This window comes from Trachemys scripta, chromosome 14, assembly GCF_013100865.1.
Source record: "Trachemys scripta elegans isolate TJP31775 chromosome 14, CAS_Tse_1.0, whole genome shotgun sequence".
Classification (NCBI taxonomy): domain Eukaryota; kingdom Metazoa; phylum Chordata; order Testudines; family Emydidae; genus Trachemys; species Trachemys scripta.
In genome coordinates, this window is record NC_048311.1 from 36,473,398 (window position 1) to 36,497,184 (window position 23,787).

Here is a 23,787-nt window from a genome sequence, read left to right on the forward strand (position 1 = left end):
GACAGCTGCTTACCCCCCTTGCCCCAGCTGACAGCTGGGCTAACTGCTGGAGCCCTCCCGCCCCAGTGCTAAGAGCTGGAAAGAAGATTTTACGTTTAATATTTGTAAAACTCCATCCCCAGAAGGGAAAGTAACAATCCTACCCACTCCCCACCCCCACCCCCCACCCCATTCCAGCTGTTCCAGTCTCTTCCAGTCATTTTTTCTCCTTGGCCCAATACTGAGCCCATAATCACTGTGTGGACTGGTTCTGCTGGGGGGAAATACGAGATATCCTGAGACGTCAGCCAGGCTCCAGGCTCACATTTGGGGCCCCCAGCTGTCAGTTGTCTGACTCTGGGCAGAGGAGTGTCAAGCCGGAGAGACGGGACAATGGGGACTGCTCGGCCCACAAAGCTGGACATGCTGAAGTCCAGTGAGCAGCAATCTACTCCTCTGCACAGGCTCTTTGCTGCTGGAGCTCCCGGCAAATGTTTCCCACCAACGCATTTGCCTCCACAGGTCTAGATTCTGACTCGGGTTGTACCATTGCTCCTTTGACCTCAGCATTTAGTCAGTGTTTGGGGTCTTGCTAGGTTCTTCCACTGGAAGGAGAAATTGATGATAGGAGTCAGGTATTTCTTTGGTGCAATCTTTATTATTTACAAACAAACACATTCCTGTGCCCGGTACAAACAAACAGCAGCCGGCAGTTTCCTTACTCAGAACTCCACGTCTGCATTCTGAGGAACCCTGTGCCTGAAGCCAGCTCTGTCTCTCCGTTTCCTCCCGGGATCACACTCACGACTGCTTCTCTTGACTTTCTGCCTCACGCACACCAAGCTGCCAGCCAATCCCTCAGCCCCTGTGTTTTCAGCCAGCTCCAGAGAAACCCCTCTTAGGCCTGCTCTGCACTTAACACTTAGATCAACCTGGTCACTCAGGGCTGGGAAACACGGTGTGATCTGAGTGCCACAGCTAGATCGACCTAACCCCCAATGCTGACAATGGAATTCCTCTGGTGACCTGGCTAAAGCCTCTCAGAAAGGGAGATTAACTAGAGTGATGGAAAACCACTTCTATCAATGTAGGAAGCATCTACACTACGGCACTTCAGGGACATAGCTGTAGCGTTGTAGCTGTGCCGCTCTAGCCACTGTAGTGTAGACATACCCTTGTTCATCCTGAGGCCTAGTCCACCCCTAAACCTTAGGTCAGCCTAGCTACATTGCTCAGAGCTGTGAAAAATGTCACACCCTGTGTGATGTAGTTAGGTCAATCTAACCCTAATGTAGACGCAGATAGGCCAAGGGAAGAATTCTTTGTTGCCCTAACTACTGCCTGTCTGGCAATGTAGGACGTGACTATGCTAGCCATTCATTTCTACTGGATATTGGGATGAATCACATTCCTCAGTCCCTGGCTCTCCCTCTGCTAGTATCCCTGCTGGTGCGGGGCCTCCAGCTTCTCCCCAAAACCCCAATTAATTCTGTGTCCCTGCCACCCCCACATCTGCCTGTCCCCAGCTCGGCTGTTAATTCTACCCCACATCACTTCTGCCCCCAGCCCCTCCTTCAGTTCTGACCCTGCAGCCCCCACATCTGCCCCTCAGGGCCCCTCTGCTCCTTCTGCAGCTCCAGGGGTTCTTCACCCCTTCCCCTCCCATCCCTGATTCTGCACAGAGGTAGTGGGGAGGAGCTTCCAGGGATCATAGAGCTAAGAGACCAGAGGGTTGAGTAGACAGGAGTCCTCCAGGCCATAGGGGCTAGGATGACTGTGGCTAGAGAAGCCCATTGTTTCATTTCCAGTGGGCTCTTCCCTCCCCCAATGTCTCAGTGGCACTGTCTGACCCAGGATTCCCAGAGTCCTCCTGGCTCATAGAGGACAGTGGCAAACAGGCTGCACAATGCCGGGGACAGTGATGAGATCGGCTACTCTACCTCGCTCACTCAACGCTCTCTATGGTTTGACAGTCCAGACGGTGCAGAGTTGAGACCAGAAGCAACCTCCAGGGTCATGGAGACGGCATGATAGAAAATCCATAGGCAATGATCACAGAGACTAGGGTGTGTGAGGCTAGAGAGGCTGATCTCAGGGTCCCCAGTGGAATATTCTCCCCCGGGTCTCAGGGACACAGTCTGAGCTGGGATCCCCCCCCCACCCAGAGCCAAGGGCGGATTCTCTCCCCAGGGACGGAGCCTGGTGGGAAAGTGAAGATCGGGGCCTCATCATCAGCATCGATAAATGTCACCTGCCCCTGGTCACAGTCCAGACAAATCCGGATCCTGCTGGGGACCCGGCTCAGGGGCAGGGGGGTCACAGGGGAAGTAAGAACCCGGAACTGACTCCAGTCCCGTTCCACAGCCCAGATCCCCCCCTCAGGGTTATGGCTGATCCCTCCCTTCCTCCTCACAGACTCTCTGGCCACCCCCACAGCCCAGAATCCTCCATCCCCCACCTCCACCTCCCAGCAATGTCTCCCTGAGGTGAATCTCTCACAGCCCAGCACACAGGGCTCAGGGTCAAATCTCTCAGGGTTGTTGGGCAGATCCTGCCGTGTGTGTCCCCATCTCACACTTTTCTGATCCTGAGACAGGACGAGCTGGGGTTGAGCTGTGTCTGGATCCAGAGTCATATTCGCTGGGGAGAGAGAATCAGAGCGTGAGGGGCAGAGCTTGGCCCTGGGGGAGGCTGGGACCATTTCTCACACTCCCCAGAAGCCCTGTTCTGGCTGGGACAGGCCTGGATCCCAGGGAGCTGCCTCTGTCCCGGGCACCTGAGACTGAGCAGAGATGTCACTGCAGTTCCACTGTCTTTGTAATGGAACCCACTTCACTAGTTTCTCATTTATTGCAGAGGCTTCATCTCCCAGCTCCCCCTTCTGGGGCGGGGCTGCTCCATTCCCAGCAGCACAGACACAGACAGGAAGGTGTCAGACGCTTTTAATGAGAAGGGAGCAGAAAAAATACGCACCAGCTTTAAACCTCAGAGGGAAGCTCCCTCCCCTAATGCAGCCTCCACTTCCCAGGCCAGGGAACAGAGAGGAAGATACAGCATTGGGGAAGAGCTGCTTAACACTAGAGAGTAGGAAGTGGCATTGGGTGGGGTAGCCCCATCCCCAGCCCAAAGAGAAGGAAGGAGCTGGCAGCATCAGAGGGAGAGCATCTCCCCAATCCAGGAAGCAGTGAGCAGCTCCAATGGGAGAGCCCAGCCCTGCCCACAGGAAAGGCAGGATGTTGGAGAAGAGCAACGGGGGAGACCCCCTGCACCGGGGTAAAGCAAAGAGATGTGTCAGCCCTCAGGGCAGAGAGTTTCTGTTCATCAGCGTGGGCATGAACTCAGCACTAACCTTGGTGTCAGGATTTTGTGTGTGACATCAGCTTGCGATCTACCCAGGAGTTCCTGAACCTTGGTAGAATTGGGGTGGGGGAGCACGAGGTCCCAAAGCCTGTGGCCCCACCCCCTCAATGGCCCCATCCTACACCTCCTCTTCCCACCGAGGCCCCCCCCCCCCCAGACTAGACTGGGAGCCTTGGCTGCTGTGGAAAGCCCCTGACCTTCAACCTGCCCTGGGCCAAGCTTCAGGGGGCCTGAGAGCAGTCCCTGGTCCATGTCCCCGCTCCCTGGAGTGTGCCACCCAGGGCAGGTGGATGTCCAGGCAGTGATGAGCTGCCAAAATATTAACAACTGGTTCCCTCCTCCTCACCCCATGAGGGGGTCATCTCCCCTGCTCCCCCTGGGACTCCTGCCCCATCCAACCCCCCACATTCCTTGACACCCCACCCCCCAGGACCCCTGCCCCATCCACCCCCTTCCCTGTCCCCTAACTGCCCCTTGCCGCCCCATCCAACCCCTCCTCTAATTCCTGATGGACCCCCAGGACCCCTGGCCCATCCAACCACCCCTTCTCTCTGTTCCGATTGCCCCTGGAACCCCTGCCCCTGACTGCCCCCCACCGCCCCATCCAACTCCCCTGCTCCTTCCTGACTGCCCCCCTCAGGACCATTGCCCCCATTCAATTCCCCTGTTCCCTGTCCTCTGACCACCCCGAGTCCCGATCCTAATCCACCCCTCGTCCTCTATCCAACACCCCCTCACTGCGCTGCCTGGAGATGGGGGTCACACTGTCAGGAGTTGGGGCCGGGAGCCGCGGGCACTGGGCCAAAGTCAGGGGCCGGGCCAGAGCCACTGGCCGGCCGGGGGCCAGGGGCCGGCCCGGAGCCGCAGACCGGCCCGAAGTTGGGGGCCGCTGGCTGGCTCAGAGTCGGGGCCAGGGTCTGGCCCGGAGCTGCGCTGCCCAGTCGGCAGGAGTCCCTCCTCGCACCCCCCCCCGCCCCAGCTTAACTGCAGGAACCTGCTGCTTCCTTCTCAGCCCTATCAGGCTTCCCGCGCGAACAGCTGATTCGCGGGAAGCCGGGAGCGGGAGCCTTCAGGGGAGGAGGCAGAGGCGGAGCCGGAGCCAGGTGAGTTGGGGCCAGGGGCAGGGAAGGGAGCTGATGGAGCTTTTGTTAAATTTAAAAGCCCTTTTAGAACCGGTTGTCCCGGAACAACCGGTTCTAAAAGGGCTTTTAAATTTAACAACCATTTCCCGGAACCGGTGGAAACCGGCTCCAGCTCACCACTGTGTCCAGGGCTCCCCAGTGTGTCCCGGGCTCCCTGGGTGAGAGCCCAGCTCTAGCTTGTGGCCTGACCAGGGGGCAGGGCCTTGGGGGAAGAGGAGAGGGGTGGAGCCAATGAGAGGGGCCAGGACCAGGAAGAGGCTGGCGCCACGGGCAGGCTCTGTGCTTCATGGGGGAAGCTGATCAGCTGCCATACCACGAAGCACAGAAACTGTCTGCGAAGCTCCGGGCAGGGCCGTCCTTATCCATATGCAAAGTACGTAGCTGAGTGCTGCTCCAGCCCCTGCTCCACCTCTTTCCCATGGCCGCCGCCCCTGCTCCACCTCTTCCCATCTCTGCTCCGCCCCAGCCCCACCCCCACTCCACCCCTTCCCCAAAGCCCCCGCCCCTGCTCCGCCCCAGCCGCGCCCTCACTCAACCCCTTCCCCAAAGCCCCCATCCCTGCTCTGCCCAAGTCCTGTCTCTTCCCACCTCTGCCCCGCCCCCATTCCACCCCTTCCCCAAAGCCCCTGCTCTGCCCCAGCCCCGCCCCCACTCCCCTGAGGACCGCAGCAGAGTCGGGCCTGCACTCACCAGGGGTAGGAAGTGCAGCAACCCGGCTCGAGCCACGCCACCGGTGAGTGCTGGGGGGCGGTTCCCCCCTGTCCCCCAAGTCAGCCCCCCCCCGCGGAGGCCTGGGGGCTGCGTAGAACCCTAGACTGGCTAGGGATGGCCCTGGCTCCAGGCCTGTCCAAGGCTTGCAGTTTGGGGGGGCAACATGGTCCCCTGCCCCCCGAGTGGATTTACCATTAAACACACCATGCGGTGGCACGGGGCCCCCAATGACAGAGGGGGCCCCCAAAATGCAGCAGCTCAGCAGGGCTCAGGCAGGCAGGCTGCCTGCATGCTGTGACCAGTGGCCCCATGCTGCTCCCGGAAGTGGCCGCCTCCTGGCACGTCTCTGCGTACCCCTGGCAGGGGGAGTGTGGGGAGGGGGAAGGCGGCTACACGCGCTGCCTGATCCCCTGCCCTCCTCCCCTCAAGGGGCGTGCAGAGATGTGCCATCAGCAGTGCAGCAGGGCTAAGGTGGCTCCCTGCCTGCTCTGCCTCCCTCCTTCCACGCTGCACTGCTTCCAGAAGTGTCCAGCATATCCCTGCGGACCCTGGGGGAGGGAGGTGTATCCGTGCATTGCCCCCGCCCCAAGCGCCAACTCCGCAGCTCCCATTGGCCAGGAATTGCGGCCAATGGGAGCTGCAGGGGTGGCGCCTGCTGGCAGTGGCGCACAGAGACCTCCTGCCCCCCTGCCAAGGAGCCGCTGCCAGGGGAGTGTGCCGCGTCGCCCAAGATAAGCGCTGCCCTCCTGGCCCCCTCCTGCACCCCAACCCCCTGCCTCAGCCCAGAGCCCACACTCAAACTCCCTCCCAGAGCCCAACCCCCACACCCACTCCTGCACCCCAAGCCCCTGCCCCAATCAAGGTACCTCCCTTTATTTTCATTTACTTCCTATTACTTATAATATAGGAGGAGGATGAAGGAAAAAAGAATGAAAAACGGGGAGGGGGAGAGATAACAGAGAATGTTCTTTTTCTTGGCTGGGTCCCGAGGGATGGGGGCCAAAATGAAGCTGCACACAGGGCCCCACTAACTCTAAATCCTTCACTGCCTGCCCCCAAACTATGCCCATGTTAAAAAGTAGGGGGGGGGCCTGACCATCCCACTTTTAAAAGTGGGATGGCCTGGCCCTCTGGTCCCCCCTGTTTCAGTGCCCCTGGATCTCCTCACTGTTTAATGTGTTATTTGTAGGGCTGTGTGTCATGATTGCTGTTGGTTTGGTTGGTAACTTTAGCTACAATCTCATAAAGATTTTTTCACTGGAATTTTCTCATAATTTAAAGACAAGCTCCACCTGCAAACTCACCCTGTCTGTGTGCTCCTAGGAGTTCCCCTGTTTTTCTCTCCAGTGCAGACGGCAGAGTGTCTGGAGGGGAAAGGATAAGAGAGGTGAGATTTCAGGCTTTCATATTATAACAGCATCACCACTCTGAACTCCTAGACCTGTGTTTTCATCATGACAGAGAAACAGACAGAGACACACACAGGTATTTAATATAAAAAGGTCTGAAACCTTCTATTTCCTCTCTCATTCAGGCATCTCCCAGCAATGGAACCAACATCCTTGCAGCCTCACAACCATCCCAGGACGGGCAATCTGTAAATGCAATCCACTTTTCCCTCATCATCCCCTCCCACCCTTCACACTCCCGTTGGTTTCTCTCATTCACTTGCTGCCTTTTGTCACAACCTAGACCCAGATCATGCAAAGACTTTGGCATAAAAGTAACTTTACCCACTTTGGTCCCTTTGACACTAACAGGATATTGAGAGTGTGCAAAATCCTGGCTCTATTTGTGAGCTGTTGGGTCTGTTTACTTGGCGTCTCTACAGAGAGCAGCACGACGGGGCCTCGTCCTCCATAGGCAGAAATAGGAATAATAATAAAATCATTTTATCCGTGTGGACATTGAGGCAGGGGAAGGTTGGCTCAATGGCCAGATTCCCCCCTGTACCGGCGAAAGGAGAGAGGGGAGGGGCCATTTGTGACTCTGCTGTTCCGTGGCTGCAGGGGCCGGTGCAGACCTTGGCACAGGCTGAGGAAGTTCTGAAGCAGCCAGAGTTACAGCCCTATGACAATGGGCCCGTGTGTCTTGCCCAGTGTGCAGAGTGTCAGAGGCCCAGCTATACACGGCCCTCTGTCCCTCGTCCACCACAACCCCAATCCCATTCCCAGCCCCCTCAGGAACACGCCTTGTGCCGGCAGCTGCTGGGGAGGAGGTACAAGAGGCTCCCGTGGGGGAGGGGCTTTCTCCTTCCCTTTGGCCTAGACTAGCTGCCATACAGGACCAGAGCCCAGTGATGGGCTGGGTCCAGCTTTAAGAAGTGGTCTTTAAATTAGGTTCTAGATTTTGGGTGCTGACCTTTAAGCACCTGGGGCCTGGTTCTCAGAGGGGTTGGGCACCTGCAGCTCCCGTTGACTCCACCTGCAGATGTGGAGGCTGCACAGCTCTGGAGCACCTGCCATGCAGCTCTCTAGTTGGGAGAGAGACTCAGGTGCCCCAAATTTGGCCATTTTGCTGATCGTGAGCTTTAATGTTGTGACCTTTGGTAAGTCATGAATTAATGGGAGACATCCTGATGCCTGGGGCTCTGCTACATCTGCTCAAAGTGTCTGCTTTCCACTAGTTGTTAGGTTAAGTTTTGAGAATTGGTGCAAGGGTCATTTCTTATGCGTAAGTTTGGACAAACTGAGATTGCGCGTTTATACTGCCTGACTTGGCTTTGGAAAAGAACTAATATACATATAATCTGGATGTGTATAATACATAAGGCATTGTAAGAGGTAGTTAGAGCATCATAGGAGAAATGCATCATGACCTGCCTATGCCCCTGAAGAAGGTAACTGGGCAGTATTTCTTTCACTATGTCAGTCATTTCTTACTTTAATAGTAATTGTAATAGCAAGACTTGCTTTTGGAACAAATAAAGGGTTGAATTAATCAGCTTGAGTGATTTGCACCCCAAGTGCGTGGCATTCTCATCCAACAGTTAAATAGAAGCATAATCTAAATTATGAACCAATTGACCAGCACCATTCGCCTCCGACAGTCTCAGGCACTTATCCCAATTTCCCCTCCTAGATCCCTTCTAGGTACCTTTGAACTTCCTCAGAGCCTCCAATAGCGCAATAGTTTTCTGGGAGAAACCACTGACTCGCTCTTCCAGTTCAGGAGAAATCTCCTCTGGCTGCTGGAACTTCCCCTTCTCCCACCTGGAGAGAAACAATTTCACGTGATTATATTTCATTTAGTGACTTATTATAAGTTCTTGCTGGTCAGTCGCCGCTCTAATGGGCCTGGAGTTAGAATTCCTCTACTTCTCTCAGCCTCAGAGCAGGTGCAACAGAGCCCATGGCCGTGCAATCTTCCTCTCCAAGGACCCATTAATCTTCTTCAGCTCTGGCCTGGAGAGACCTGCTCTGGGGATAAAAGGCGAATTGAGTCTCCATGGCCAATTCACTCCATGGCCTCCATGATCTGAGGGACAGGAGGTTCCCAAGTTAAGTGTTATAGAATTCTGTCCACTAGGAACTAGACCGAGACACCAACTCCCCCCTCCCCAGCTCATTCCACACAGGTCTCCAAACAGTCCTCAGGTGGGGAAGACTCTTGACCACTGCTGCCGTGGGCTGAATGGTGACCAGGGCCCCAGCAGTGACAGGCCCATATTCCATCCCCACAATCCTGAGGCAGCCAGTCCCCCAGGGAGGTGACAACTCTAGGAAATACTTTAGGTCAGTCCTTCCCACTGAATGGATAATTCCAGAGTCTTCTTTACAAGGGTGAGAACCTCAGGATGAAGTTTGCCAGATAGATTTGTATCCAGAATATGACCTTCACCAGACATTTTGTTGTAGAGCCCTGGGGAGATGCAGTGCTGTGACAGGTTCCCTGGGGTGCAGCCTGGGACTGGGGACCACTGCACCCCCTTAACTCTCTCCAGCCTGGGCTGTCTCTCACAATGCCTTGCTAGTGACAAGCAGCAAACCCCTCCAGGCATTGTTATCACTCAGCACGACAGCATGCGGAGCTCCACACCCAGCTAGATTGCATGAATGATCCCAGTGCCACTCATGAATCACACAGAGGAAGGGACCAGCCAAATCCCACACCCTCACCCCAGCTCCCAGTACTTTACCTCAGGAATATACCATCTAATTTATTAATTGGTTCACCACTTCATCAAGGGAAAGTGGATATACACCAGCCTTTGCAAAACCTGAGCAGATTTACCACACATTTCAGGCAAACTCACTGGTAAAGACAACCAGTAAAAGAAATTTCTGTACTCCAAAAGATAAATTTTAAATGACTATAAGTGACAAAAAGTCAGAGTTATTTACCAAAAGAAAAGAAAATATAAGCATGCAGTCTGAACTCTCAACACTATTAGACTGGGTAACATCTAGATTAAGCAATTTTTCTTACCCCACTGGATATTGCAGTTCATAGTACACAGATTTCAGCCTTAAAATCTGGGCCAGTCTCCTCTCTTGGAGTCTTAAGTCTTCTCAGTGTCTTGGTTACTTGCAGCATAGGTGGGGGCAGGAGAAAGGCCAAGCATGGCCCCCCTGTGTTCTGTTTTATACCCTTAGCCCATGTGCTTGGAGAGCACAAGTCCAGGCATGTCTCTGGTGGGCATTGCTGAGTCCCCAGGCAAGGTTGAGCAATTCCCCTGGTGTGGCCTTATGCAGGTGAGTCACTGCATTGTAGCTCCCTTGCTGGACAATGGCTGGTGTTGTCTGTTCAGTACACACCCAGGTGTTGGTTACCTCCCTTGTCATTCTATCTGGAGAGCTAGTATCTGGGCGCCTCCCAAACCCACAGCATGTTTTAGTGACAAGCATACAACACATTCTCATAACTTCATATGTATTGATGATATACACATTTAGATGGAACGATGGGTTTCAGCAGATCATAACCGTTCCCGTGATACGTCGCATGGCATGCTTTATTTGCAATATCACAATTATATGTAAATGAAGAATCTGGGATTACAGATTGCTCCCCCAAGGTATTGAAAGTCAAACTAACATCACCACCAAGCTCTTTCCCAGCATTGTGAAGTTTGAGGGGGAGTGAGAGAGCCACGTACCTGCTCAAGGTGCTTCTGATATTCTAGAGGAGGGAAAGAGAGGGGGAATTTCAGTCCCATCTGACACGTACACACAGGGGATCCCAGGGAAGGGATTCTGCAAATACGGGGAAGAGAGGCCCTGCCCTGACCCCAGGCCATGGATTCCCTGAGCTAATGGGGCTTTTCCATCTCTAATATCAATGTGTCTGTAACACTTCAAAGAACAGGAACGCACACGCCGAGTTACACTGAGATCTCCAACTGCTGGCCCCAGTGCTTATGATTCAGGAGCCCTCCCTTCCCTGTATGGGGATCTGGGATGTTTCTAACCAGAGGCGCCGGCTTCCAATTGTCCCTGAGGGTGTTCAACCACAGACCCTGCCCCCACTCCACCCCTTCCCCTAATGCCACACCCCTGCCCCTCCTCTTTCTGCCCCCACCCTGCCTCTTCCCTACCTCTTTCTGCTCCCTCCCCCGAGCACACCCCATTCCCGATCCTCCCTCTCTCTCCCAGTGTCTCCTGCACACTGCAGAACAGCTGATTGTGGCAGGCAGGAGACGCTGGGAGGGAGGGGGAGGAGTTGATCGGCGGGGCTGCCGGCATGCAGGAAGCACTATGGGGGGGGGGGGGAGCTGGCTGCCAGTGGGTGCTAAGCACCTGCTAATTTTTTTACATGGGTGCTCAAGCCCTGGGGTACCTACGGAGTCGGTGTCTCTGTTTCTCCCTCAGTCTCACCTGCAGGAATTCACTCGCTGGCTTCTGACACTTCCCCTCCATCTCACTGATCAGCTCACTGAGACGGGAAATCTCCTCTGAGAGTTTACTGACATTTTCATTTTGTATCCTCACAATCTCCTCATCCAGCTTCTCCAGCTGGGACAGCAGGAGTCGCTCTTGTTCCTCCAGGAACCACCGCAGTTGCTGAAATTCAGACACAATCTTTTGCCTCTCAGTTTGTGTTTGTTTCTGTATGAAAATAGGGAAAGGGCTGGTCAGGGACATGGATGGAGCCCAGGGCCCTTTCATGGAGCGCTGAGTGTGCAGGAGGGAGAACTTCATTGAAAATGCTAAGATTTCTGAGATTTGACTATACCCTATGGGTACTAGGAAGGGGATTCTCTCACACCTTCCCCTTTGGCCCCTGTGTCTTTGAAAGGGAGGTTTCCATGTCTGTCATGGTCAGCATATTATATTTATTCATGGTCTCTGGGAACTCAGACCCAGAGCAGCAGGTGGCAGGACTCAGCACTACACTGACAGAGACACCAGGAGAGCTAAAAGAAACATACCTGTTAACAATGCGAGCAATGACCAGACAGAGTGGACAGCACTTCACAGGTGACAGTTAGTTCACTTGGGGGGATTTCTGTGAAAGCCAGAAGGGCTAGACATTAACTAATCAACTGCAATGGAAGCTTAGGGCTTGTCTACACATGAATCTAACCCAGGAATCCATGATGATGAAGAAACACACACAAGCCCATGTTCACCAAGGCCACAGAGGAATCTGCCTACAAACAGACCTCCCACTGCCAGTTCCTGTAGGTTAATAACAACAGGCACCTACTGTTACCCGAAATTGGGACAGCTAGTAAGCTTAGGGAGGACTAATGAACCACCAGACTTTGGCAGAAAGCAGCACATTTATTATACTGATAGCTAAGCTAATCTTAAAAGAAGGAGAGGGTCACACTCACACTCGCATACTCACGCTCCCAGGACAGGCACGGCACTGGAGATGTCAGGATCCTTTAAGGTAAGTGTCCCACAGCGCAGCAATGGATGGTGTGATGAAGGTAAGTCTTCCTGAGGCACGATGGAATGCAACGCTGCGAACCACTGGCCAGACGTTCTGGGCAAAGGGCCTTCAGGGGAGGTACAAGCTTGTGAGTGCACTGCTGAGCACATGGCCCCTTTCCCTTTTAAGGTCCTGCTCCTCATGCCTGCGACTAGATCTGGTTGGTCACACTCCATCTCAGCCAGTGTCCATGCATTGGGTGTGTGAGCACTGCCTAATCAGAGTGCCAGATGCCTTGTCTACTTGGGAGCTCTTTTGATCTTCCAGCTGTTCAAGCAGCCCATTCACCCCACAAACATTCCAGGAGGGTGGGGGAGGGGGAAAGCCACTTCACAGGTATTCAAAGAGGGAGAGGAGACAAAAGGGGGGGGGTAACAGACCTTTTGAGCATACAGGTTTTACAGAGCATACAGATCACTGCTGCTCCTACAACACTCCGCCCCTTGATCTATGATTATTACAGTAGTTGTCATTGTAGGGCACAGGTCATTAGTTGCAAACAAACAAAACAATTATAACCAGGTGAATATAACTAAAACCATTACAATTGACTAAACATGAGATATAACAAACACAAATGCAAACAATTATAATAATTAGGAATACAATAAAACCATCACCATTATTATAATTAGGTACACTGAAAACAAAATGTGGTCCAAGTTTGATGCTGCAATAGCCATCAAACAATAAAAGTTACTGAGGTCAGGACCTCCTTAAGTACACACAACAAATAAGATCCGTAGGAGTACCACAATCGTTATGCAAGGTTAAACTGATTTGGACTTAAACTAACATTTAGTTGCTAAAATGTTGCAGAATCACCTATTACTAACAGTTGTTTTTAAGAGATCTCGGGGGGGGGGGGGGACAAATCCAAGAGCTGAAAGACGGGGCCCTACAATTACGGGCCAAGGTTTTACAGGTTATGGGGGCCCATGAAATACCCTTCAGGGCTTGGGGAAGTAGAACCAGGGTGCATAGAGGAAAGTGTCAAATTAACAATACAAGAAAATGTAACTAACACTACTACTCTTGGGTCAAATCTTCCACTAAGCTGCCCGCATTCTCCACCAGTAATGTTACCCGAAATTGGGCCAGCTAGTAAGCTTAGGGAGGACTAATGACCCACCAGACTTTGGCAGAAAGCAGCACGTTTATTATACTGATAGCTAAGCTCAAAAAAAAGGGGGGGGGTTTACTCTCACACTCACATACTCACGCTCCCAGGACAGGCACGGCACTGGAGATGTCAGTAAGGATCCTTTAAGGTAAGTGTCCCACAGTGCAGCGATGGACAGTGCGATGAAGGTAAATCTTTCCAAGGTACAATGGAATGCAACGCAGCGAACCACTGGCCAGGCGTTCTGGGCAAAGGGCCTTCACGGGAAGTACAAGCTTGTGAGTGCACTGCTGAACATATGGCCCCTTCCCCTTTTAAGGACCTGCTCCTCATGGCCTGTGACTAGAGATGACTTGGCCATGTCTGGTTGGTCAAACTCTACCTTGGACAGTGTCCATGGAGTGTCCATGCATTGGGTGTGTGAGCGCTGCCTAATCAGAGTGCCAGACACCTTGTCTACCTGGGAGCTCTTCTGATCTTCCAGCTGTTCAAGCAGCCCATTCATCCCACAAGCATTCCAGGAGGGGGGGGGAGGGGGAAAGCCACTTCACAGGTATTCAAAAAGGGAGAGGAGACAAGGGGGGCAGGGAAAGTGTAACAGACCTTTTGAGCCTACAGGTTATACAGAGCATATAAATTACTGCTGCTCCTACAACACCTACCAGATACTCCTGGCTTTTCCCCTCTCCAGTCACTTTAAATCCCAGCAGCTTTTCTCTCTCTTCCCTCAGAATCTTCAAATGGGCCTGGATTTTTTCCTGAAGAAACAGAAATGATTTGGGAGGTTTTATTTGCAGGGTTGAGAAGGGTGTGGAGCTGGGTGTTTTTTCCATCCAACCCCCCAGATTGGTTGGTTCTAATCACTTTGTGACATCAGGACCACCAAGGAGATGAAACCTTATTAATGGAGACTGGGAGTGTGTCATATTCAGACTTGTTAGCAATTCAGGTTCAATTTTTTTTTTTTTAATTGGAGAGAGATCTCATTTGTAACCAAGCTTTATTGGTATTTGTGAATTGATTAGTGGTACAGCGCATAACAGGACTCTGGAGTCACTTGGGGATGAATCAATAAACCAGTGATCGAGAAGGCTTAATGAACAAAGTGATACAAATCCCAGAAGCCATCAGGGTTTAAATATGGACTGGGATTTCAGCCCTGAAGCCCTGGGGACTGCACTGGTTGGACAGAGCTGATCCAAGCACCAGGTCAAACCCCATGAGACGTCGGGAGGCCATTCGTCTGGTTTGAAGCTGCGCAGTCCCAGTTTTGTGGAGCACTATCCCTGTCCGGTAGGGACTCAGCACTGGACATGGCTTTGTTTGGTGAAAATGAGAGAGAGGAAGAAACAGAGCTGGATTTACAGCTTGTGTGTCCCCGGCAGGGTCCCCACACTGCCTCTGGTGGCTGGGCAGTTGCATGGGCCTCGGGTCTGAGCTCCCTTCCCCTGCCTGCAGGGACTCGGAGCTCCAGGGTTCCCTGCTGTCTGTGGCGTCTGGAAGCTGCCGAGGACCCCCACCGCCAGCAACGGCTTGGAGCTCCTAACCCCTGGGTACCACCACTTTTAACATTTAGGCACCCCAGTGCCCCCTGCACAGCCCCCCCCCAACTTCCCAGTGCCCCACACAGACTCCCCAGTGCCCAGCAGGGGGTGGGGGGGGCACCTCCGTGCAGAATGACAAAGGCAGGGTGGGCCCATGCAGGCAGGTGTGGGGATGTCCCGTATTCTGGGGATGTATCTATGGCCACCCTATTAGAAATGCAGATTTGTATAAAGAACATTTGAGGATTGCCCTAGTGCTGTCCTAAACCTTTCATGACAATGTGCTCTGGGTAGGTACCTCACTGTCCCATTCCCTGGTAAGGATCCCAGAAGCAGTGGAGTCTGGGAGATTTCCAAAGGTTGCAGGTGGGACTAATGGAATCACTTTGGCTGGTCCTTGCCCATGTACACACTAGTGCAGTTCAGATTGACACAGGTCAGCACTGCCCAGAAGTTATTTGCTACAATCCAGGCTAATCCCCCTGATATTTGGCCAAGCCCTGCGCTGTCTGGAGCCCTTTTGTGGGTGGACTCAAGGTGTTTGGGGTCCACCCAGTGTTTAGCCCAGTGATCTCCTCCAGTGCAGGCCGGCATTGGAGTTTAACCCCTAATGGAGCAACACAGGAATTCAGCATCCCAGTGAGAAACCTCATCTCCCTGCTGGGCCTGGGACCTTTATTGAGGAGTCTTTCCCTCTTAATGGACAAACTTCTTCAAGGGGGGCTGATACTGAGGTGGCAGCATGGCCTAGTGGTTCAGGCCCTGGACTGGGATGGGAGAGCTAGGTTCTATGCCAAGCTCAGCCAATGACATGCTGGGTGACCGTGGGCAACTCACTGCCTGTCTTTGTGCCTCAGTTTCCCTTATCACCCTTTGTTTGTTTTGCTTATTTAGACTGTAAACTGCTCAGGGCAGGGCTTGTCCCTCCCTGTGTTTTGTGCAGGGCTCAGATCTCATTTGTGGTCTATTAGGGCTACTCGGATGCAAATAAAGATAATAATAATAAATTCTATTAAACAAATCTGTAAGAACAGCTTGTAACTTCTCTTTTTCCAGGCTGAAGGTAACACACTTTGGCCTGCGGTTCTTGTGATTTAAACCTTACTGATCAATTAACAGTGGAAGATAATTTTGAAAAGGATTGAGAATCTTAGAGAAAAGTTTCCCACATCAGGTATCTTTAAAGACTTCATTTTTTGCCACGCTAGCAGATCATTTACTTATTATAATATCATCCATACAATGAAGGCTTTACACAGCTGAATGGTGCACCACAACTGTGCCAGGTAACTTTCAGTGGAATTAGCCTGTAATTGAAATCCAAATTATTACTCATTAAACTTGACAGCAATTCCCTACCTTGTACTCCTGGGCAGCCTCCTCTATGGGAACCACCGTGTGAGCGCCGTGAGCCCGGGATCTGTCACACACCACACAGATCGGGGTTTGATCCTCTTCGCAGAACAGTTTCAGAGCCTCCTGGTGTCTGTCACACACTCCATCCCCTCCTGCTCCTTTTGCTGCCCGTAAACTCAGCCGTTTGACTATTTCTACCACATTTGCCAGCTGCCTGTTTGGCCTGAGGTTTCTCTGCTGCACAGTTTCTCTGCACTGAGGGCAGGAGACAGCTGTAGTGGATCCCTCCCAGCACTGGCTGATGCAGGCTCGGCAGAAATTGTGCCCACACTCCAGAGTGACAGGTTCTGTGAAATACTCCAGACAGATAGGACATGTAGCTTCCTCCTGGAGACTTTCCACAGGGTTCTCTGCAGCCATGGCTCCTCTGGCCAGTGTAACAGGGTAAATGTCAATTTCACCAGGCCCGCCTGCAGCAGCAAGGGGGTGTTTCCCTTCCTGGAACTGACTCACTCTGTTTGCTGAATTGGAAAGAGTCAACTCCCAAGTGGTAACATTACCGCCCTGGAGGGTTTCATGAAAAATGTACCCCACTAGGGCTCTGGTCCTGCAAGCAGACCCCTGTGCTGGTGGGGAGGGTCACTGGGGCTTCAGATGGACATCAGCATCCATCCCCCTGTCCTGACGAGCTTGCAGAACTGTGTGTCTAAGGAGTGATGTTTAGGCTTGGGCAGAATTCATTTTATTGAATATAGCATTTTGACAGATAAATATAAAAAAATACTTTAAAATAAATTGTATCTATTTCAACTTTCACAGTTGCACAGTTTTTATCAATTTAAATGTTCCCATTTGTGGGAATTTATGGGCAATATTTTGGTCACGCCATAATTATTTAATGACAGTAGCCAACGAGATTCAAAAAGTTAAAACTTTGTAACCATTAAAACACAAATTATCAGCATCACATTTCAAAATATGCTAAGTAAACCTCTTTAAATCAAACTCTAAGAAGTTCTCATGCCGCATTTTTCTTACTGTGCCTATTTGTAAATGTATGTTATTATCAATGGAAATATTTTTTCATCAGTTTGTGTGTGCAAAATTAAATCAACGATTACAGACACTTATTGATATAATCGAATCCTTCCAAATCTAGTCATATTCAATTCACAGGCCAAAAACTTGGTTTAGCTGGAATCAATGTTTCAAAGGCCTGATTCTAACATACTCCAAGGCAGCTCTGGCTCAGTGTAAAGGGGCCGCAGTGTCACCAACACTCATGATCTTATAATGAGTCTTATGATATTTGGTGTGTTTGTTAAATCCCCAGCTCCTGGAAGCATGTGATGAGGTGAGACTCTTGGCTTTCGTTTCCTAAACAAAGGAAGTTTCTAGCTCTATTGGTTGCGGAGAAAAACTTTAAAATGTGATCTGAGTGTAGCCTAAAGGTCTGAGAAACCAGAATGCAAATAGAAAGAACCCAACATTTATTATTATTTTTATGTCTCATAAAAAGCAATCACCTCATTTTGAGGGTCCTGACTCATGGTTTTTAAAAGTTTGGGATTGGCAAGACGGTGCCATTGAGAATTCAGACCTTAAATCTCTATCCGCTACCCATGGAAAGCCCCCTAATTTTGCATGGTTAACAGAAAGGGAAATAGGCAGAGAGGGCAAGGTGTGGGAATGCGCACGGAGCCGGGCTGTGGGCCCAAGCAGCAAATGAGCCCAGCCCCCCTGAATCGGGGATGAACTAAAGAGAGAAATTAGAATGTTCATTTTTATATTTAGGTCCTTAGAGCCTTTGCTGGAGAAGCCAGGCCTGAAAACACAAACTGATCAGGGCCAAGGCGGTATTGCGCACACCACATAATCAAAAACCAGAGGTTGGCTGAAGGAAACATGCCGGGGGGGCAGGGGGAGTGAGAGCCATAAGAGCAAGAAACTGGCCTTGTTAAAGTGAGCACTGAGGCTCTGTCTACACTGGCAAGTTTCTGTGCAGCAAAGCAGCTTTCTGCAGTGAAAGTCCTGAGTTGTACACACTGCCAAGCCACTTTGTGCCTGGAAACTGCGCAGTTGTAACGCTGTAAAAAAACCACCCTGATGTAAGCGGGGGAATGGTCCCGCTGTTGCCGGCACAGGGGCCCGAGGACAGCAACAGTGAGGTTCGGTGCCCGGAGTGCTTCACGCCAATAAACATACCGGGGTGGAGAAACAATCAAAGTTTATTTGAGATCTCAAAGTGGTGCAAGGAGACAGGCAAGTCTCAAATCGAGCACCCCAGCAAAAACAGTTTCTCTCTTCTTTATACATTTTACAACTAAGCCCCCCCTTCTCCCCCTCTCTACCACCCCCCCTACTCCCCCTCCCCTCTCTACCAAAGGCATGTTTATACATTTAAGCAACTAAATCATTCTAGGGCTATAAATCTAGCTTGTTAGTAACTTCTCTCTAAACAGTTATTTGGTCCTGTTTACCCTTAGTTTATTACCCCTTCCCCAGCTAGAAACATGCCAACCTCATCATTATTGTTTGGTACCTGGCATGAACAAGGTCGTAATTGCTAACTAGCTATTTACACATTCCAATTCCTGTCCTTGGCTTTTGAGGCCGATCAGAGTTAAACATGGAAGGACAGAGTTTAAACATGGAAGAACTCTGGCTCAGGCAGGCATAGTAACCCCAACACCGCTATTGTGGGAAACTTTCCTGGCTTCTGCACTACCCCAGTGAAGTGGGCTAGCGAAAGGATCCGAGTCCTCGCTCCCACTTCCTCTACCCAGAGGCCTCCCTGCCCTTGAGGGCTCCCCTTCCACTCTCCTGTCTGGCAGAGTCCTCGTAACCCCAACAAGGCTGGGCCCAGGATTCCTGGGGGGCTCGACCCCCAACCCTGCTGTTATCACCTAGGACAGGGGCTAGGGTGTCCCCACTCCGGGGTACTCTCTCTGCACTGGGCACCTCCCTGACCCACTGATCATTTCGTACAATTTAAAGCAAATACAAGTTGTTTAATTAACAATTAATTTTAAAACAAGAATAAGGAAAAATGGGAAAGGTTGAAGGAAAACACATCACCCCGCTCTGTGGCAGGGAACATCACAAACAGTGTCTCTGGACATCAGGGCACTTCACAGTCTGTTCCGTGTAGATCCCAGGCTCCTTCTCAGGCCCTGGCAGGGATGCTGTGGGTTAGACACTTGCAATGGTGGTGGCCACACACCTCTGGGCTTTGGGTGGTGGGACCCTTCTTCCCAGCGTCAGCCCCCCGTCAGGTTAAGATCCCCCTCCCGGTCTGGCCTTCAAGGACCCTTGGCTGTGGGTGTCTTTCTGCACTGGGCCGTTGGCCCAAGGTCCCCCCTTGGCTGGCCCCAGTTGCTCACCACACCTGGCTCTGTGGCTGCTGCTCTGCTCCCAGCACAGGATCTGCTCTCCCTGGACCAGTGGTCCCCAATCTTTTTCACCTGGCGGGCACCAGACGATGAGCCACGGAGGACCATGGCGGCAGACGAGCATCCGCCGAAATGCCACTGACAAGCGGCAACATCAATAGGCGTCACCGCCGAAATGCCGCCAATCCGGCGGCAACGCCTCTGGATGACGCTGCTTGTCGGCGGCATTTCGGCGGATGCTCATCCAGGACCGGCTCTAGGCAACAGCAAAGCAAGCACGTGCTTGGGGCAGCACAATTCCAGAGGCAGCATTTTTTTTGCTTCGGCGGCATTCCGGACACTTTTTTTTTTTTTTTTTTGGTGCGCACTTGGGCAGTTGCACTCTTGGAGCAGCAAAAAACCTAGAGCCGGCCCTGTGCTCATCCTCCGGTCAGTACGCGGGCGCACTTAGATGTCCCGGCGGGCGCCATGGTGCCCACGGGCACCGGGTTGGGGAACCCTGCCCAGGACTGTCTCTGGCTCTGTGACTGCAGCTCTGCTCCCAGCTGTGGCCTGCTTCCTGGGCTGCTTTTCTGGCCCCTCTGGATCTGGCCCGGCTCTGCTCCACAGCTCAGCTAGGGCCCCTGCTTTCTCCTTAGCTCGGCCCCACTCTGTCTGACCCAGGCAATTCCAGCTCACACAGAGGACAGGACCCCCCTGGCCTCCTGACTCCCTGATTAGCTGCCTGCCCTGTCAATCAGGCTCATTAGCTGAGGCTGACCTGGAGCATTGGCCTCTCCCCATTCTTTTAGTGCTGGGAGCTAACCAACCAAAACACCCCCACTGAACGTTAGTAAGGGGGCAACAGTCCCCTTACACTGACAAGAGGCGTAAAGCCTGTGTAGACACGCTGGTGCCAGTGTAGACACCCTAATCAATTATAGCACTGCAATTAGCCTTCGGGAGGTGTCCCACAATGCCTGCTCTTGTCTCTCTGTTACAGCCCAAAGCTGGAGTTCCTTTACTAACCAAACCAGCCAAACAGACACGACTTCGGTTTTACCCCCACTGGCTAATCACAAGTCACACAAGCAATTCCCTTAGACACTCCAGTTTCCCAGTATCACCACCAGTGCCACTTGTTATGGAGACGAATGGTTATGAAAATCAATGCCCCAGTAAAAGAAAAAAGGTTCTCTAGATCATAGGACCAAGTTTTACCAGTGCTCGACCCGCCCCGACTCCACCCCTGCCCCGTCCCCATTCCAACCCCTTCCCCAAAGTCCCCGCCCCAACTCCGCCCCCTCCCTGCCCCTATTGGACTCCTTCTCCAAATCCCCACCCCAGCGCCACCTCTTTCCCGAGCACGCCGTGTTCCCCCTCCGCCCCCTCCCTCCCAGCGCTTGCTGCAGGAAACAGCTGTTTTGTGGTGGCAAACGCTGGGAGCTAGGGGGAGAAGTGGGAATGGTGTGCTCAAGGGAGGAGGTGGAGGTGAGCTGGGGCGGTGGGGTGGGGAGCTTGGCTGCCGGTGGGTGCAGAGCACTCACCAATTTTTCCCCGTGGGTGCTCCAGCCCAGGAGCACCCACGGAGTCGGCACCTATGCTCTTGATCCCAAAGGACCAAGCCCCAGACCCAGGTCGATATATAAATCAGAGCCTACCCACAAATCACGCTGTTGCCAATCCTTTAGAATCTAAACTCTAAAGGTTTATTCATAAAAGAAAAAAGATCTAGATGAGAGCTAGAATTGGTTAAATGGAATCAATTCCATACAGTAATGGCAGAGTTCTTGGTTCAGGCTTGTAGCAGTGATGGAATAAACTGCAGGTTCAAATCAAGTCTCTGGACCATCCCCAGCTTGATGGATCATTCAGTCCTTTGTTCAGAGCTTCCGTTTGTAGCAGAGTCCCTCCAGAAGTAAGGAAGCAGGATTGAAGACAAGATGGAGGAGCTGCAGCAGACTTTCATAGTCTTTTGTCATGGGGCCTTTCTTTTTTTGTTTCAAAGACAAGCATTCGGGCACATGGCAAGAAAAAACCTCAGAGTTCTGTCCATAGGCCTGTCCCTGCCTTGCTGAGTCACACGGTGTATCTGCCTTCTCTCAATGGGTCAGTTATGTAGCTGATGGTCCTTAATGGGCCATCAAGCTGGCTAGGCAGAGCTGACACCAAATTGTCCGGGGTGTGACCCAGAAGCAGAGCACAAGTTTGAAATACAGACAGTCTAGGGCCAATACTTACAACTTGAAATACAAAATGATACATGCATCCAGATAGCATAATCATAACCAGCAAGCCATAACCTCCTCATAGACACCTTATTTTACCCCCTTTATACAAGATTTGGTGCCACCACAGGACTGTTGCCAGCACAGGTGTGCTCGAGGACAGCAACAGTGGGTTTGTTGCCCGGTGTGCTTCGCGTCAATGAACACACCAGGTGGAGAAGCAAGCAAAGTTTATTTGAGATCTCAAAGCGGTGCAAGGAGACTGGCACGTCTCAAATCAAGCACATTAACAGAAACAGCTTTTCTTCTTTTATACATTTTGCAGTCAAGCCTCATCCCCCCCACTACCCCTCCCCTTCTCCCCCCCCCATTCCCCTCTCTCTCTACCCCTCCCATCCCTGGTAACAATTACTAGGCAAATAGCATTACATTTAAGCAGTTAGATTAGGTTGGCAGCTATAAATTCAGCTCGTTAGTAAGTCTCCTTGAATTACTATCTTGTCCCTTTCCTTTGATTTACTATCTTTCCTTCAGCCAGTGGTATGCAGGCCTCATGATTACCGCTTGGTACTGGTAAGGGGGGTTACCACTGATAGCAGGCTGCTTACACATTCCACTTGCACCTGGCTTTTGAGGTTGATTAGAGTTTAAACATGGAAGGAGTTTGGTTCAGGCCTAGTGCAGGAAGGCTTCATTGACACTTGTGATTTTCCACCTTCCTGAGTCACCTAGGGTGATGGTAATGCCTGGTGACGTCAACAGGACTTTGGTTGCACCAATGATCTATACGGTCCCAGTTCATGTCAATAACCTCACACCCCCAACGCAAAATTGATGCAGGAAGGGATGACACAAACATCACTGACCGCATCCCAAGAGCTCCCCATCCTTGGGTCTGTCTCACTACAGCTAGAATTGGGCTAGAAGCTGTATCAGTGTATAACAGAAATGGTTCATCAAAGTCATGTTTAATAACATGATTGAATCTCTCTCCAAACTCACAGTAAAACTTGATTAGAACAATAATGGATTGGATCTGCTCTTGCAGCATGGTTCCTGTATGTCTCATGTGATCTTGCCAAGAGCTAAAGAACAGAGCTACTTGATCCATACAAGCCCTGGCAAATGTTTGAAATCCAATTAATATTAAGACAGTGTAGATATTAATGTTGTCCATAGTATAGGACTCTTGGCATTTAGCCGTGAAAGCAATATGCTAGTGTGCCTCAGTTTCCCCTTTCATAGCGCACATCAGGTCTGGAATGTCTTTTCCCCTGTGAAAAGTTCCAAGACTGTTTACAGGCATTAACTGTGCAAAATCAGTATAACAAGGCCTTTTAACACAAGGTGTGTTCTCATGTGATCCTTTTAACATGTTTAAGGGTGTTTTCAGAAGATTAGGCACATTGTACATTTTTACAGTTCTTGGTAATAGCAACACAGTAGTTACAAAAATTACCATTAGCAATAACAACAAATTCGTTAAAAAGAACAGGAGTACTTGTGGCACCTTAGAGACTAACAAATTTATTAGAGCATAAGCTTTCGTGGACTACAGCCCACTTCTTCGGATGCATACAGAGTGCTAACAAATTTATTAGAGCATAAGCTTTCGTGGACTACAGCCCACTTCTTCGGATGCATACAAATAAATTTGTTAGTCTCTAAGGTGCCACAAGTACTCCTGTTCTTTTTGCGGATACAAACTAACACGGCTGCTACTCTGAAATCTTGCATCTGAAGAAGTGAGGTTCTTACCCACGAAAGCTTATGCTCCCAATACTTCTGTTAGTCTTAAAGGTGCCACAGGACCCTCTGTTGCTTTTTACAGATTCAGACTAACACGGCTACCCCTCTGATACTCTCTGCATTACCCTGACTGGCCACCGGATGGCACTGCTCCACCATGGGAAACCTCCTCTGTGCATCATCCTGAGTGGCCAGTCAGGGTAATGCAGAGAGTATCAGAGGGGTAGCCGTGTTAGTCTGAATCTGTAAAAAGCAACAGAGGGTCCTGTGGCACCTTTAAGACTAACAGAAGTATTGGGAGCATAAGCTTTCGTGGGTAAGAACCTCACTTCTTCAGATGCAAGT

At 51.4% G+C, this 23,787-nt stretch overlaps 2 protein-coding genes across 2 annotated transcripts in view; one reads left to right on the forward strand and one right to left on the reverse strand.

Annotated features, from left to right (window-relative positions):
• The window catches only part of LOC117886991 (zinc finger protein 445-like), a 731,357-nt gene that overhangs the window by 312,583 nt on the left and 394,987 nt on the right, over positions 1 to 23,787 (forward strand). The gene's annotated exons all lie outside the window — the stretch shown is intronic.
• LOC117886950 (zinc finger protein RFP-like) lies at positions 604 to 16,573 on the reverse strand. The gene is made up of 7 exons (XM_034789132.1): positions 16,098 to 16,573; positions 13,857 to 13,952; positions 11,009 to 11,239; positions 10,291 to 10,313; positions 8,289 to 8,404; positions 6,497 to 6,556; positions 604 to 2,619 (listed from the first exon to the last, which is right to left on the reverse strand). The coding sequence occupies exons 1-7, from the start codon at positions 16,512 to 16,514 to the stop codon at positions 2,105 to 2,107; spliced, it is 1,458 nt and encodes a 485-aa protein (XP_034645023.1). The 5' UTR covers positions 16,515 to 16,573; the 3' UTR covers positions 604 to 2,104.